This window comes from Bacillus rossius, chromosome 17 (genome assembly GCF_032445375.1).
Source record: "Bacillus rossius redtenbacheri isolate Brsri chromosome 17, Brsri_v3, whole genome shotgun sequence".
Lineage (NCBI taxonomy): Eukaryota > Metazoa > Arthropoda > Insecta > Phasmatodea > Bacillidae > Bacillus > Bacillus rossius.
In genome coordinates this window covers 28651169-28668006 of record NC_086344.1, presented here as the reverse complement: position 1 = coordinate 28668006, position 16838 = coordinate 28651169, and the positions used below count along the sequence as shown (strand labels likewise).

The 16838-nt window shown below is 39.7% G+C and overlaps 1 protein-coding gene across 1 annotated transcript in view; it reads right to left on the bottom strand.

Annotated features, from left to right (window-relative positions):
* Positions 1 to 9577, bottom strand: part of LOC134540833 (uncharacterized) — a 75851-nt gene extending 66274 nt beyond the window's left edge. Inside the window, exon 1 of the mRNA XM_063383802.1 lies at positions 8464 to 9577. Coding sequence (XP_063239872.1) covers positions 8464 to 9172 — 709 coding nt within the window. The 5' untranslated portion in view covers positions 9173 to 9577. The remainder of the gene's footprint in view (positions 1 to 8463) is intronic.
* Positions 9578 to 16838: the final 7261 nt, after the last annotated feature.

The window sequence follows — 16838 nt, the reverse complement described above, 5'->3', positions numbered from 1 at the left end:
TTTGCTATTTAACTTCTTACAATCTGTGTTATTCTGGTAAGGATAGGACAATAATAGGAAAAGTAGGAAACGAATGGGACTGTATCAAGGATGATGTGAAGGAAAATGGCTTACCCAACACCAAAATGCAGTCAAAAATAATATATTTGCGCCACGGACTCAGCAGCAATGCTAGGAGGAACGGGTTAGCAAATAGCAATGAAAATGTTACATTGAAATGCATGAAAACAGAATTACGCCACGGAATCGGTCGCAATGCTAGGAGGTTCATGTTAGCAAATAGCAATATAAAATGAGCCTAACGGGACACAGCGAAACGGGACAATATGCGAAACGGGACACTTGTTCGTGCGTGCAGCCGGCGTTTATCGATTTATTAGACTTTGTCACGTCAAAAAAATATCGTCCCTGGCTTTGGACCCGATTTTCGACAAGGAGTTTGATTAAAATACTGCCCATCTTTTAAAAACTTTGGTTCGCACCACCAACCCCAGATGACAGCATAGTTGTGTAGCATTTCCGTTCCATGCAACGTCCGTTCCATTGACGAAAATTACTCCCACCAAGTGTCGTATACCAATGAGGTAAGACGTTACACATAAAAAATTTGGGTGCATGTACTAATGCAGGGGCGTTAAAATTTAAACTTTACTTGGCGTAGTAAAAAAATAACTAACTTTAATTTTGCATGCAAATAATTTAAAAAAATACAATTTATATAAGGAATGGATTGACATTACAAGTATGGCTAGAAAGTTATAAATTCAATTATGAACACGAGTGTAAAATTAATGATATATTGACTAAAATAAATGAGATGAATGTTAATTAATAACAAAAAGAAATAAATGTGTACAAAGTTTATCCTAATTAATTTAATTAATTATTTCTTAAATTAAAATCGATTAAAAAATTCATAATTAATTAAATTATATATGGTAACATAAACATATTTTCAAAAATACTGTTACGACCTATTTAAAGTGGGAAGAACTGGGTTCGTAAGCGATAGCCCAATTAAGTTTTGTTAAAGTCTTAGTGAATACTTATAATTGCATCACTAATAAATGATCTCACTCAACAATGCTTAATCACCAATTCCTCACACTTAAAAATGTTTATTCTCAAGTCAATCAGTGTCTGTCAAGTTCCACAGTTCACACTCCTCACTAGGCCACACTCCTCGCGCGGGAACTCTGTCACCCAAAAAAACTAGCCGGAGTCCGCTGCTTAAGTGTAGTCTGCAGCGCCCTTCTCGAACCGACGAGAGCAGCTGTGGCGAGTCGCGTCATCCCGAACCGACCCCGACGCTCGAACATTCCAGAAGGGTGGCGTCGCGGAATTTTCAAGGCCGCTCAGCGATGGATAACGGCACCCGATGCAAGACGATGCGCGGGGTGTTTGGGTGGTGCGTAGGGAGGGAGGGGGGGGGGGAAGGTGTGAGTATCGACGACCCCTTGTAATCCGGGCAGGCATGCGTGGAATGCCTTACGTCACGGCGCCAGTGGCCATGCGTGGCGGCCTGCTAGCTCCGAACCTGGCACCGCGGCCTGGTCTCTTCGCGTTCGAATCAACACATTTAAAAATAAACAGAACATTCTTTCTTTTAATTATACGGACTAGTAATTAATATCAATCCCCAAAGTATATTGTTTAAAAGCTTTTGTATGTTATAAGTATTTTATTATCCTGTCTATTTTTTTGTTGCCTGCTACGCGCGCCGGTAGCCTACAACTCAAGCAGTTTCGGTTCCCTACCACGTTCGTGCAACTTCGGATTTCTCTCAAAAATTGAAATTTAAAAAAATCGAAGGGTTAGGTTAGGTTAGGTCAGTCACAACATGCTTGTTTTCATTGGAAACTTTCTATTTAGCGGCTGAAGTGGCGTTGATACCAAAACGCAAAACTTCGGAAATCTTCGGAAATTCTTGCAGGGAACCGAAACTACGTGAGTTGTAGGCTTCCCCTACGCGCGCATCGAAACAGAAAAAAAAATGCATTCTAATTTTTTTTTCCTTCATAATGCAAAAGAAGAAGCGGCCCGTAATTTCAGAAATAATCGCGGAGTCGTACCACTAGGGGGCGGTCCACAAAGGAACTGTGAGTCTGCCCTTGCGACCTCTCCCGGGGGAGTCTGCATGTCTCCGCTGCGCGCCGCGCGCGGGAGACTTGTGACCTCGTGACCCCGTGACGGCGCGCGGCGGGGTCAAAGGTCGGGGCGTCCCGGGCCGCGCCGAGGAGTGCCCTGGGAGCCCCCCCTCGCGGTCGCTAAGGGCGACCCCGGCCGGCGCTTCGCAGCGCTCCTTCGCCTCTACTGGTCATCTCGTCCGGTTACGCGCCCCTCTGCGAGGCTTGTAAACACTTTTATGTCGGAACTAGCCATCCTAACCGATGGAAAAGTAGTGGATCCTAATTTTTTTGACGTGACAACGTCTAATAAAATGATGAACCCCGGCTGCACGCACTTAAAAGTGTCCCGTTACGCACATTTTCCCCGTTACGCTGTGTCCCGTTACGCTCATTGCGCCGCATCTATCTCTCTTCCACTCGATTGGAAGAACCATCGATTTGAATTTTTCGAGGCACATTAAACTTGAAACACTCCCATTCGTTTCCTACTTTTCCTATCATCGTCCTTTCCTTAACAGAATAACACAGATTGGAAGAAGTTAAATAGCAAACATGTATAAAAGTTATAGTTAAAATAATAAACATATTTGTATTAATGAGTAGAAATAAAAGTAAATTTATCAATTAAATTGTAGATTTCATTTCACTCCTTCTTTGTATCCATAAAAATTAGTGATCAATAAAAATAATTCAATTTTATTCATAAAATTATGCAATCATTTCAACTATGTTTTGTTATGACGTTGTAACTGTAAAATATCGTCCGTAAACCGACTTTACAGACAACCAATTTTTTCTTCCCCCATCCTTTCTAAATGCTAACCTAAGTTCCATAAAGAACTTGATTGTGCAAAATGTTGAAGCTTCTGTACCCACCGGTTCAAGCTGTGCCCAGACCGAGCATATGCGCCAGTGTGTGGCAGGTCCCAACATGCTCGCCCCGAGCCCACAGCGAGTGTGCTGTCTGTTGTGACAACAATCAAGGTTTTGCCTGTCGCATCGTAATGTCTTTCAACGATAATAGGAGTTTTTTTCCGGAGTGTTTCATAAACTTATATCGCATTCTTTGACTAGTGTGGGTTGAAAGGAGTAGGGAATTTGTATGTCAGGTGGCATATCAAACAAGAGTGCTGCGAACAACTAAAGAAAAAAAAAAGCATGACAAAATTTTCCAGACGCCGACGTCAACTTTGTGAATGAAATAGTTGACAATTTAAATGCTACCTTTCGTCTTGAAATATGAAAAATAAACAAAAACATCCTTAACAATGGGAAGTGGAAGTGATGATATCTACCAGCTGACATTCTGATATATTAATTTACTATATTTCACTGTTTACCAAGAATGTGAAACAGCACAGCTGAACTTCGAAACCTTCGTAACTTCTGCCAGTAGCTAGTAGGTATGCGTATGGTAGTGATTAGTCGTTCGTCTACACTTCCTGATTCCCTTAGCTCAATGTAAGATTTTTTCCCTAATTTTTCTTAGTAACTAGATTTAACAAAAGGACTGAATGTACGTTTATCCATCCTAAAATAACAATGCAGATCTGTTGGCTCTCTCAGCAGTAACATGTCGCTATAGCGATTCCATTCCACAAGCTACGTTTTCAAACCAATCTCTTCTCTTTTTTTTTTTTTGGCTCATCATCAAATTAAAATAATTCGACCAAACCGTGCAATGCCACTAGCAATCTTTAAGCGTGTACAGCACCCACTGTCTGTAATATCGAAAAAAAAAAGAGGAAAGCATGCTCGCATAGATTGTGGCTATGCGATGAACATGCTCGGCGAGCATATCCGGGTTATGTATGGGGCACTTAAGGGCCCCGCCTACCCGGGCACACACACGGTGCGCAGAGCTTCAGGAAAAAACAACGCTATTTCAAAACTACTCGAGATATCCGAGTGGGGTCTATTTACGAAAAGCATTTAAGAGTTCACTGAGGGCCGAAACGTACTTTTGATTTCGGATTAAGTTTTTAAACTGTATTTTAAGAAGAGTTATAATGACTAAAACGCATGTTTTCAGAGTAATTTTTAGGCATAAAACAACTGGAACAGAGTCTTGAAAGCACTTAAGGGACTTGCATTACACTTTTATCTTCATTTCTCCGCCATATAACGTTACGATCACCGCTCGAATTTCACAGTTATCCTGTGCCGACGAGAAGACTGTGCGTCAGTCCAGAGGAGACACCGCGCTAGAAGCACCAGCGAGCGTCGCGCTTATCATCCCGCCTCGCTAGCACAGATACACCCCTGTCGAAGCGGGCCCCTTAAGGATCATCTGCGTCACAGTAGAGAATCGTCAGCCCGTCAGCCGTTTAGACTCGACTGACCAACAAGGCTTGTCCCGTTCATATGCGACCGCCCGGTTGTTATCGACCCCTAACTAACCCTTCATCACGCACGGCCTGGAAAACTGACACACGACTTTCCAGGGCTCCACACTGAGAGAAAGTTTTGTTTGCCTCAACAAAATATGTGTTTGTATGTGGCGAAATAAATATATTTTGTTAATTGAAACAAATATTTTGTAGTAGGTAAGATTCTGTCGACCCAACAAAATGATGTTGTCAACTCAAATGTATATTTGGTTAGGTGTAACAAAAAATTTTTGTTTCTTACCGAGTTTGGTTAAGCTAAGAACATATTTTGTTCCACCAAATAAATATTTGTTTCGCCATATATAAACAAATATTTGTTTGATTCAAACAAACCTTTTTCTCAGTGCATGTAGTAGTGCTAAGCTGAGGAACATCAACCTTTTGAACATTAACAGGTACACGTGAAAGTAGCAGTGGCCACATTCAAGAAGTTAATTGCAAATAACTTTAAACGTGAAAAACAGCACGGTGAATGGTTGCTTACTTCTCCCATGAAACTACTTTCTACACTGAGAGAAAGGTTTGTTTGCCTCTACAAAATATTTCTTTATATATGGCGAAATAAATATATTTTGTTAATTCAAACAAATATTTTGTAGTAGGAAAGATTCTGTTGACCCAACAAAATTATTTTGTCAACTCAAATGTCTATTTGGTTAGGTATAACAAATAATTTTTGTTACCTACCGAGTTCGGTTAAACTAACAAAATATTTTGTTCCACCAAATAAATTTTGTTTCGCCATATATAAACAAATATTTGTTTGATTCAAACAAACCTTTTTCTCTGTGGAAATTGTAAAAATAACAAGTATCAGTATTATCTTAAACGCCCGTCCACTCGCGACCTTTTGAGCCAACAATTCACCTGCGCAAATGTGCAACCCAGCGGTGAGTACGAGACAGTCATGGAGGAATTGTTACTTTAGTCAGTTTTGAAGTGTGATATCTTGACTCTCGTTATACAGCATTTGGTAGGAGAGAATTGAAAGGAAGTAACATGGAACGGAAATGTGTAACCACTGTGCTACCATCTGTGGTCGATGGCGTGGACCAAAGTTCACAAAGACAAAGGAAAACTTTTAAATGACCAAGTATTTAATAAATTTTTTACAAGATTTGATTAAATTTATTGTTGAAAAATAAGGTCCAAATAAATATTTAGTACGTTTAAGTCTTTTTCGCTTTTGCCGGAGCAGATTCATTATATAGTTTAACATTACTCTATGCTAAACGAATAAATAGATAGTTGACATAGCTGCTCCAGCAGCGATTTCTAGCGGTGGGAGCGGAAACTACGCGTGATTCGCGTCCATAAATTTTTGTTGAAAACAAAACTTTCTATATTTATCACCCTCGCTATATTTTAAAGAATTCCGCGTTAAATTTCGTGTCCCAAGTTTGGTATTGTAAGTGTATATGCAACAAGAGAACACATGAATTGGGACGTTACCGAGGTTATATGTTAAACATCTCTGGTGAGTGCATAAAAGACTCGCTCACATTTTTTTTTTTTTTGCAATCTGTCGTATTAAAATTCAACGGCCGAATAATGTCAGGAAAATACATTGAAGTTGGTGCAGGCACTGGTCGCTTGAGAACCAATTATCCCAAATACAGTTACTTCATGAATACAGCAAGGTGAGCTTGAAGACGGGTCGTTACCACAACGCCGAAATACCACAACGTCGAACGTACAATAACGCCGAATACCAAATTGACCGCAACGCCGACAGCTAGAAAACTGCTGTGTACCACAACGCCGAAATACAGTAACGCCGAAAAATGTCGCTGCGGGGAGGGGTGGCCACATGAGCAAAATGAAAAACAACTGAATGAATTTGTGTGCTAACCTTACCTAACCTAACCTTTGTGGCAGTCCTGCAATGACATTTTTCGGCGTTAATGTATTTCGGCGTTGTGGTAATTCGGCGTTATTGTACGTTCGGCGTTGTGGTGCGTCCCCTAATTTACATATGGACGTCGTTAGATACACTCGTATACTACTAAAAGTGTGCGCGTGTAGTGCACGCGTGACAGAAGTGATGAAACGTCTTGCTTATTAGCTGTTGAAAGAAATAAATTATTAGTATTTTTTTTGATTGAACAAGAAATGATAATTGAAAAAAAAAAAAACTGAGAAGACACACACAAGCAGTGTTACGAGAATTCCCGTAGCATAACTGCTGCGTCATTTCTACCTCTCCCCTGCCGTCTCCCCTTCTGGCCGCTACAACTGGCATACAGCATGCTCCGCTACGTACCTGTCTTCCCATTCGACCGCTAGCGCATGCGTTGGAGTGACTTCAATTAAATCGTAATCACGAAATTATTCAAACTAAATGCGTATCCCAAAAGCTAAGATGTTACACCTCAAAAACAATTGCTTGCCTATTTATGTCTTGAAATACAAACAATAATCCTATTTTCTTCTCATGTTATGGTATTTTATTTTTGATGGTTTGAAAGCATACAAGCAAATTCCAAGTGTTATCCGAAAGATCAGAAGGAGAGATCACCGATAGTGCTGAAAATCTCTCAGACGTACAGTGCAGTACACAGAACACTATCGCTAAAGAGCTGAGCTGTAGGGATACTAAAGACTGGTAAAAAAAACCAGAGCCAAATGACAGTGTCAATATAAGATGACTCTCGCTGATAACACAGTGAAAGATGAAACTTTAAGACATAATTTAAAAATTATACTGCTGTACGGGAACTTCACGATACAAATATGGCATCTGTTTTACATTTAATTGAAATAAAAAGATAAATCACCCTTGTAATGTATATCAAGGGTGCGACATAATTGTTAATTATGGATTTATTATGATGAACTTTTAACAGGTCGAAAATAAGCTGAAGTACCTGTCGAGAAAGATTCTGACCCTGTACCCTTAGCAGGAGTTATAAAGAATTTAATTTTTTACCGATAAAATAGTGGGGGATTAAGCCCCGCTATCTTATATTCTAATTTTTTAAACTGTATGTCAGGCCATAAATAATACCTCCCTAAACTTTAAAACACATAATTAGATAACCACACGAAATCTCAAAGCTAATCGCAGGATGTGGGGACCTAAATCCCGTTTAAGTGATATTACTAACATATGTGTACAGCAGAGTGCACGGAATGCGAGCAAACGTATTGCACCGTGCACATAAACGGAGCCAGCATATTACCAAAATCTGTGTACAGTAGAGTGCACAGGAACGAAGCCGGCATATTTGTTTAAAAAATATGTGTCCAGTAGAGTGCAAGGAATGCGAGCAAACATACATCACCATGCACATAAACGGAGCCGGCATATTACCAAAATGTGTGTACAGTAGAGTGCACGGAATGCAAGCGAACGCACAGCACTGATCACAGAAACGGAGCCGGCATATTACAAAAATATGTGTACAGTAGAGTGCACAGGAACGGAGCCCACATATTAGCAAAATATGTGTACAGTAGAGGGCACAGGAACGGAGCCGGCATATTACCAAAATATGTGTACAGTAGAGTGAACAGGAACGGAGCCGGAATATTAGCAAAATATGTTTACATTAGAGTGCACGGAATGCAAGCGAATGCACAGCACCGATCACAGAAACTGAGCCGGCATATAAGCAAAATATGTGTACAGTAGAGTGCACAGGAACGGAGCCGGCATATAAGCAAAATATGTGTACAGTAGAGTGCACAGGAACGGAGCCGGCATATTAGCAAAATATGTGTACAGTAGAGTGCACAGGAACGGAGCCCACATATTAGCAAAATATGTGTACAGTAGAGTGCACGGAATGCGAGAGAACATACAGCACCGGGCAGAGAAACTGAGCCGGCATATGTGTACAGCAGATTGCACGAAATGCGAGAGAACATACAGCACCGAACACAGAAACTGAGCCGGCACACGTGTACAGCAGAGTGCGCGGAACGCGAGCCGGCACACTCACCGATGGTGGTGTAGATGGTGCCGCAGTAGAAGACGGCGTTCCAGAAGCTCCACACCTTGGTGTCGTTGACGACGTGGCCGTGCTTGAAGGCCTCGTGCAGCCGGTCCTCGAACTCGCGCACGCGCCTCGTCGCCGCGCCCTCCCACTCCTCCGCGTCGGCGTACTGCGGGTCGAACGCGAGCTTCCGCACGTCCTGCAGCATGTCCGAGCGCTCTTGGCGCACGTCGGCGCGCTCCGCCTCCTCCGAGGTGCCTTCGACGGCGATGAAGATGACGGCCCCGACCAGGCTGTACGTCAGCACCACCAGGAACAGGAAGATGTGCGTGAACCACTTCTTGGACCACGAGCGCACCTTGTTGTACAGCCAGAAGGCCGTCTTCTCGCCGTGGCTCAGCCCCGACTTGGCCGTGTTCATGGTGAAGTCGCGGAAGCCTTCGAAGCGCTTGAACATGAACTCGCCGGCCTTGGTGGGGTACAGTTGGAGCATGCCGGCGCCCGGGTGACCCGAGGGTAGACCGCCGGGGCCAGGGGTCAGCGGGATGGTGATGACGGGCGACCCCGGAGGCGCCGGACTCCCTCCGGCGACGGAGGACAGCCTCAGGACCGGGATGTTGAGCCGCGGGCGGGAGACGCGACGGTCAGGCCTCGTCGGCGCCGAACCGTCCGCCTCCGGGTCGAAGTTCAGCGACAGCTCGTTGGGGGAGGACATCTTCCTGCACTAGAGTCCTGCGAATCGGGGTCACGAAACACGTGGAGACATCGTCAACCACGTGGCCACAGGTACCGATCGTTCATCCACACACACCCCCCCTCCCAAAGTTTCAAAACGCGCACCCGGGCGTCGAAGACCGCAACGAACCTCACACACCCACCCCTCCTCTTCCTCGTCGACGGATCAATATCCGACGCGGCGTCGTCGTCTGGCACTTGTTGAATAAAAAAAAAACTCAACCCTGACCCGCAACGCGGTCGATGCCTTTTTTTTTTTTTTCCCCCGGGGAGGTCTTTCACGGCGACGAAGATGACGACGACGACTTATTCGGAAGACGCTCGTCGCTTCGACGTCCACGAGGCCGTCGGCTGGCCACTGGCGCCGTTGGCGGTCTCACGCCGTGTCCGCCGGGTAGGAGGGGGAAGGGAGGGGGCAGCGACACGCGAGCCGACAACACCCGAGCGCGCCCGGGACCGCACGAACGCCACCGCGCGCGAGGGCGGTATTTTCGGAAAGAAGCGCGCGCGCGCCGCGCGTGTGTGTGGAAATTAGTCGGAAAGCGCTCTTCGGTTTATCCCCCCCCCCCCCAATTCACCCTCTAACCCTTCTACGTGTGCACGCACGACCTGTTCGTTCATCGGAAAACTCGAAATAATAAAAAAAAAATTGGGTGTCTGTAAAGTCGGTTTACGGACGATAGTTTAACGTGACAAAGTCATGACAAAACATTTATGAAATGATTGCATACTTTTATGAATAAAATTGAATCATTTTTATTGAATTATCAATATTTTGTATGGATACAAAGAAGGAGTGAAAATAATCTACAATTTAATTGATAAAATTACTTTTATTTGCACTCATTAATTCAAATATGTTTATTACTTTAACGAAGAGATTATTTTAACTATAACTTTTTTACATGTTTGCTATTTAACTTCGTCCAATATGTGTTATTCTATTAAGGATAGGACTATGATAGGAAAAGTAGGAATCGAATGGGAGTGTTTCAAGTTTAATGTGCCTCGAAAAAGTCAAATCGATGGTTGTTCCAATGGAGTGGAAGAGAGATAGATGCGGCGCAAGCGTACAATGAGCGTAACGGGACACAATGCCACGGGAGAATGTGCGTAACGGGACACTTTTTCGTGCGTGCAGTCGGCGTTCATCGATTTATTAGACGTTGCCACGTCAAAAAACCCGGAGGCAAATGTAAATCGCTAGAGATAAGTGCGTGACACGTAACCTCGTTGACGGGCGAATTCGTGTGTGTTTTATTTTTTTTTACTTTGCAAATACACTCTTGGCAATAAACTCGGACGCGAAATTCATACGTAGAATTCTTTAAGATTGAGGCCGAGTGTGTTTTCAACCACAATTTCTGGACGCGAACCACACGTAGTTCCCGCGCCCGCCGCTAGAATCCGCTGCCAGAGCAGCTACGTCGACTGTGGGATAATTCGATTTGCAGAACGTGATTTTAATCTATATAATGAAACGGATACGCATCGGAACGGAGTCTTATCTGCTTATTCGTTTCTACAGGGAACCCTGTTTCAGTATGACTTATGCCCAAATTACACACCAAAATATAGTGTTACAACTGTTAGCGCAGAAAAGTACCACGCCGTCTAGCGCTGTTGCCGTCTGTTCATTTTTTGTGCGTTCGCTTGCATTCTGTGCACACTACTGTACACTTTGGGAACATCTTGCGACTAGCTTTATGAAATGCTGTGGTTATCACGATAGTTGTAGTCACCTGCGTTAAATAACACGTTATTTCCAGCGGCGCTTACACATTAGAGCCTGTTACTGGATATGTGTTAGGGGTCATTTATTACTTACGTTAGTTCAATATGAAACAAAAATGGGGGGGGGGGTTTCTAGCAAAATCTCATCCAATCTCTTTTAAAGGAAGGGGGATCACTGGAAATCTCACAACTTTTGAATTAAAAAAATATATTATTACAGGTAAAAAAAATCATTAAATTTACTATTTAAATTTTTTCGGGGTATTTAATTTTTCCCGTAAAAAAAGTTTGAATGGCTAGTGAAATATTTATTATTTCGAGAAAAAATTTAAAAAAATAATGTTTAGAGTTTCTAAAAGAAAAATAAAACATGTTCAAGGAAAGTAAAATCAACACCCGCAAATTTACGAAGATAACCGTAGATTGAATAAGTCCCTGGAGTATAAATGACCAGCGTAAATTCAGAAGTGAACATTTTTAAAGACTACACTTTCTCTCTGATGAAGACATCGCCTTGAATTGTCTTGCGAGAGGCTTAACTTAAAAAAAAAAAAAAAACAGTTACTTTACAGACATTTCACTAAAAAAAACGGCTCAATCGGTTGTTATATCTTCGTTCAAGTCTTCTCAGTGAAAATATGGAAAAAAATTAATGAGTTTGTAGCCGTGACAGCTATGTTCCTCACAAGTGTGACAGCTATGTTCCTCACAAGTGTGACAGCTATGTTCCTCACAAGTGTGACAGCTATGTTCCTCACAAGTGTGACACGTCAGAGGAAAAGTCTAGAAGATTCGCTGGCGGATTTCCTACGACCGCCACGGTGACGCTTCCAAAGTTGTTTTCAGTCAACACCGAGGCGTTATTCTTAGCCTCAGAGACATCGCGTGCTTCTTTTATTTTTTCCTTCTTCACGGGAGACATCTCGACTACTACTGGTCCAAGGTCGAGCACTTTTTGAGTAGTCCGTCCCACTCTCCGATTGCAGTGCAGAGCAAGTGGTACCAACTGTCGCCAGACTGATATTTTGCAGCTTGTTGAAATTAAAATTACCATCAATAATTACAATCATTCTTAGTAAATTTTAAATTATAAACTATTTTCTTGATTTTATTAAGACCATAAAATAGTAAGTACCTTCTGATGGTTATTATATATAGTTTTTTAGGTACGTTATAAAAGAAAAAAATTATAAGTTCTATACAATAATAATTTTTTCTTTTTACATTGGAAAACTATTTGTAACAGTCCATTAATTAATTTCTATGGTTGAACAGACATAGTATTTTTAATGCTTAATTGATGACAAAGGTGGCTGAAACCAAGAGGGCAACTTTCTGATAGAGAATTGAATATTATCAGATGATGCTCTTAATGAAATAAAACAGGAACCTGCATTTCCTAAAAACAATATCTCATTCCAAAATTTACTTTTAATAATATAATTTTTCTTTAATGTATAATTTTTTTTAATTATAAAGTTTTATCTAAAACGTTTGTGCTCTTTGTATATACCTGGTAACAAAGCACACAAAAAAAGCTAATATCAGTAACCTATCGTGCTTTGGAAAGAGATACTAAATGCCCATTAAAATGCACATTGCAATCTAAGGATGAAACGCGCTATATCATCTTACCCTCTCAAAGGATATCTCCCTGTACTTGCAAAAAAAAATTGTTTTCTAAAAACAAACATAGGTTTTTCATAATTTGCATTCGTCCTACAGGCTAACAAAAATTTTCTATTATCTTTAAGGTGTTTCCCCAGGTATTATCTAGATTATTTTAAAATTTGAAGTGAAACTTTAACTTTTCGCCTAGGCGAAAACTCATCAGAGAATAACGAACCCCCCCTCCCCCCCAACACTCGCATCTCTTAGGAATAAGGCGTTATTAAGGCGAGTGGAGAAAGCGTGAACGGAAACAGACAAATTTAATTCTTAAAAGTTATTTTAATCGCCATGTTTGATACTATTGAGAACCTCGAGTGTGAAATTCATTGTATGCATTATTAGTTAATTTCATCGTTCACGTTAATAATTCAATATTTAGTTTTAAAGTTTAAGTGGATTTTTTAAGAGTGAATGTTTTTATGACATGTGTAACATTGGCTCATTAATATTATTTTAGAAAAATTTAAGTTTGAAAATTATTTGTATTCTATACATCTGTAAAGTGCACTGTATTAAACTTAATGAGATGAAAAAAAAGGCTCATATTATAGTTTATATTTGAACATGACATATATACTTTCAGTGTGTTACTCTTATCGTTTCCCCAACGGTTCTCAATACGTAAAAATGTGAAAAAAAATTTTTTATCAGCATTTGTGTTGCTGTAGATACGAACTTTAGCAATTTTCCGTTTTGTTGACGTTTAAGGGCCCCGCCTACCCGCGGTGTTCAGCGATTCAGAAGAAAAAAAACACACGATTCGAAAATTGCTCAAGTTATCCGAGTGGGGTGGCTCTGTTTACGAAAATCATTTACAAATACGACGAGAGCGCACGAGTAACTCTGTTTCCGATTTTTTCGTTTGTATTTTTAGATTAATTAAAATGGCTTGCACTTCCTATTTCTTGTTTGCAGAATACATCCACTCGGTAGGTATTCCTGAAAGCACTCAAGAGACTTTCATTACACTTTCTAACTTCATTTCTCCGTCATCTAATGTGGTTACAGCTCAAATCTCACATTTGTCTTTGCAGCCCATAACCTTTCTTAAACTTTCCGTATTACTCCTCTGTCAGTTACCGCACACAGTAATCATTTGCCAATAAGTTATGTCAAACGTGAAAAAAACATTGTTCTTAGCCAGTCCACAACATTGCTCTTAGAGGCGATACCATGGTAGAACCACCAGCAAGCTTTACACTTAACACCCTGCCTCAGTAACACAAAACCACCCCTGAAATTCAGCCATTTTTTGTGTTGCTTTTTTTTTTTTTTTGCAATATTTTCACACTTCAAGAGATATGCGAGTAATTATCGTGATTGTCTAGACAGCAATAGGAACGAGTATTTCCAAGCTACTACAGACGCAAGGATTTCTTCGTGTACTTTCGGCTTTATTCGCACTCCGCTATCGAAGCTACCAAAATTACGTTCGTTTCCATATTTTAAAAGTAGAAAAATCGGATCCCTTTCCTGTAGAAAATAGATTATAAATTTGCGTGAATTCGTTGTACGTTTCCGTAAATTTCTCCGTAAATTTTACGTGCAGCACTTGCAGTTTCGTAACTATAAATCTTTGTATCACGAGAGAACGCGTTGTAACTAACTATATAAAACTATATTAACTATATATAAAAAATCATTAAAAATGTTATCTGGTAAAACATTTTGCTTTCATTTTCACCTTATACGTTTTTCTGTGTTTTTTATATATGCATATATTTCCGGATCAGAGTTGTGATAAAAAACTGAATAGAATTTTCTTTCATGCGGATATGATTTAATCAGTAATAAATAAAATATTAACTATAAAACATTCATTTATTTTTACAACTGATGAAACAGAACAGAAAATATTTGGTGACAGTATTCGCAATAAAACTTTTAGCTGCAGTAGAACTCTTTTTTACTCTTTTTAACTTTAAATGCAAAATTTAACTTTAAATTTAAGATGAATACTGGTTAAAAATTATTCAAGAATCCTAATTAATGGGTGCCATAAAAAAAATTACAGTTAATTTCACTTAATTTGAATATGATTTCAATACTCAAACTTGAGCATTAATAAGACCTTAAAAACTAAGCCCACATCAAAATCTTATCTTTATTATTTTTAAGTGTAATGTAAACTTGTTTTAAACAGAACACAGAAAACGAAATTCGGAATCGGGATTATTTTCTGCGAGGATACAAGTTGCATTCTTCGTTGAAAATTGCGTAAATTTACTCTAATATTTGAAAGTGTTGAACCAAAATAACGAAAAATAAAATAAATGATCTCAATAAGGTGGGAGCAAACTGACAGGTGATTGATTGATAGTTCTCAGCGCCAGACAGGCGTGGGTTGCAGACAACACACTCCCAAATTCGACGAAATCGAACAAGAAAGAAATGGTTTGCGAGCAACTGGTAGAATTTGTAAACTGGCTGATCTGTTTTCTCGTGGTACATCCACATCCCTCCATCAACGTATCATGTCGAATTTTCCAACTCATCTTTACTTACTCCGTTGGCTTCTAATGACAATACGTGAAACCACTCTTGATCATTTTAATTTTCTTATTTTCAATTACTTATTTTTTTTTTCTGCGGTAATCTTTGAGTATCGCCTAATGTTCTTCAGCAAAATTGTGTTTTTAATTAAGGGCCAATTGTTTTTTTTTAGCAAACGTTTTTCGGGCTGCAGTTTTTCATACACATAATGTCACTATTTACATTACGAAACTTTGTTTGTCGTTATTTTGCAAAATCTCCAAAGTTATGTAAAATTGATTATTTAAAATAATGTTTTTAATAATAACTAATAGTATTCTGTCAGCCAAATTATTTGTTACTAAAAATTAAAAAAAATAATTAAAATAAATATATTTAACATTCAAATTACAATTAATATTTAGAAAGGGAACACTAGCTTAAAAATAATTGTGTTTATAATTTAATTTTCTCTTTCATTTTATTTTATATAGGAGTTTCTTGGATCAGTTATAAAATAGATCTAACAGACAATGAGCAGTCACAGTTGTATTACCAGACGTGTCCTAATGGAAACAGTTGGCTTCACACTTGTGAAGACTATAAGACGCAAACAACGCTCGTTGGGACATTGTCCGTGGGCCTTACGGCAATGGAAAGTTAACAAGCACGCAGACATCCCACTGTCTCTCAACTTAGGCCTTGCGGTGCTGCAAAACACCGGAGTGAGGAATCAGAGAATAAGTCGTCGTCAACTAGTCCCAACCTCGCAACAATTAGCTCCTGTAGGCAACAGGGCTAGTCACTAACATTTTTATTTCGTTTCTCTCTCAGTCGGTGACGACACGGCGTTACAGTACGATCTTATTTGACGTGACAACGTCTGATAAATCGATTAACGCCGGCTGCACGCACGAAAAAGTGTCCCGTTACGCACATTGTCCCGTTACGCTATGTCCCGTTACGCTCATTGTACGCTTGCGCCGCATTTATCTCTCTTCCACTCGATTGGAAAAAAGCATCGATTTGACTTTTTCGAGGCACATTAAACTTGAAACACTCCCATTCGTATACTTTTCCTATCATCGTCCTATCCTTAACAGAATAACACAGATTGGAAGAAGTTAAATAGCAAACATGTATAAAAGTTATAGTTAAAATATTCTCTTCGTTAAAGTAATAAACATATTTGTATTAATGAGTGCAAATAAAAGTAAATTTAGCAATTAAATTGTATATTTCATTTCACTCCTTCTTCGTATCCATACAAAATAGTGTTAGTTAAATAAAAATTATTCATTTTATTCATAAAAGTATGCAATCATTTCATCAATGTTTTGTTATGACGTCACGTTAAACTATCGTCCGTAAACCGACTTTACAACAACCAATTTTTGTTTTACATGACCGAAAGTTTCCCTTGTATAACGTTGATGACAAAAAAATCATCATGTGAGCGAGTCTTTCAGTACTGACTAGTGATGTGTAACACCTAACCTCTTGTAACGAGAAAATTCACGTGTTCTCACGTTGCAAATACACATATAATACGAAACTCAAACACGAAAAAAAAAATAATGTAAGATACTTTTGAAATAATGAAAACTAAAAAAAAAAAAAAAAAAAAAAAAAAAAAAAATACGCGATTTGTTTCTTTCAGTTACAATTATGGACGTTAATCACAAGTAGTTTTCGCAAACAACACTAGAATTTTCTGCCAAAGAAGCTATGTCAACTATCAAATCATTTAGTTGTAGAGCGAAATTTTA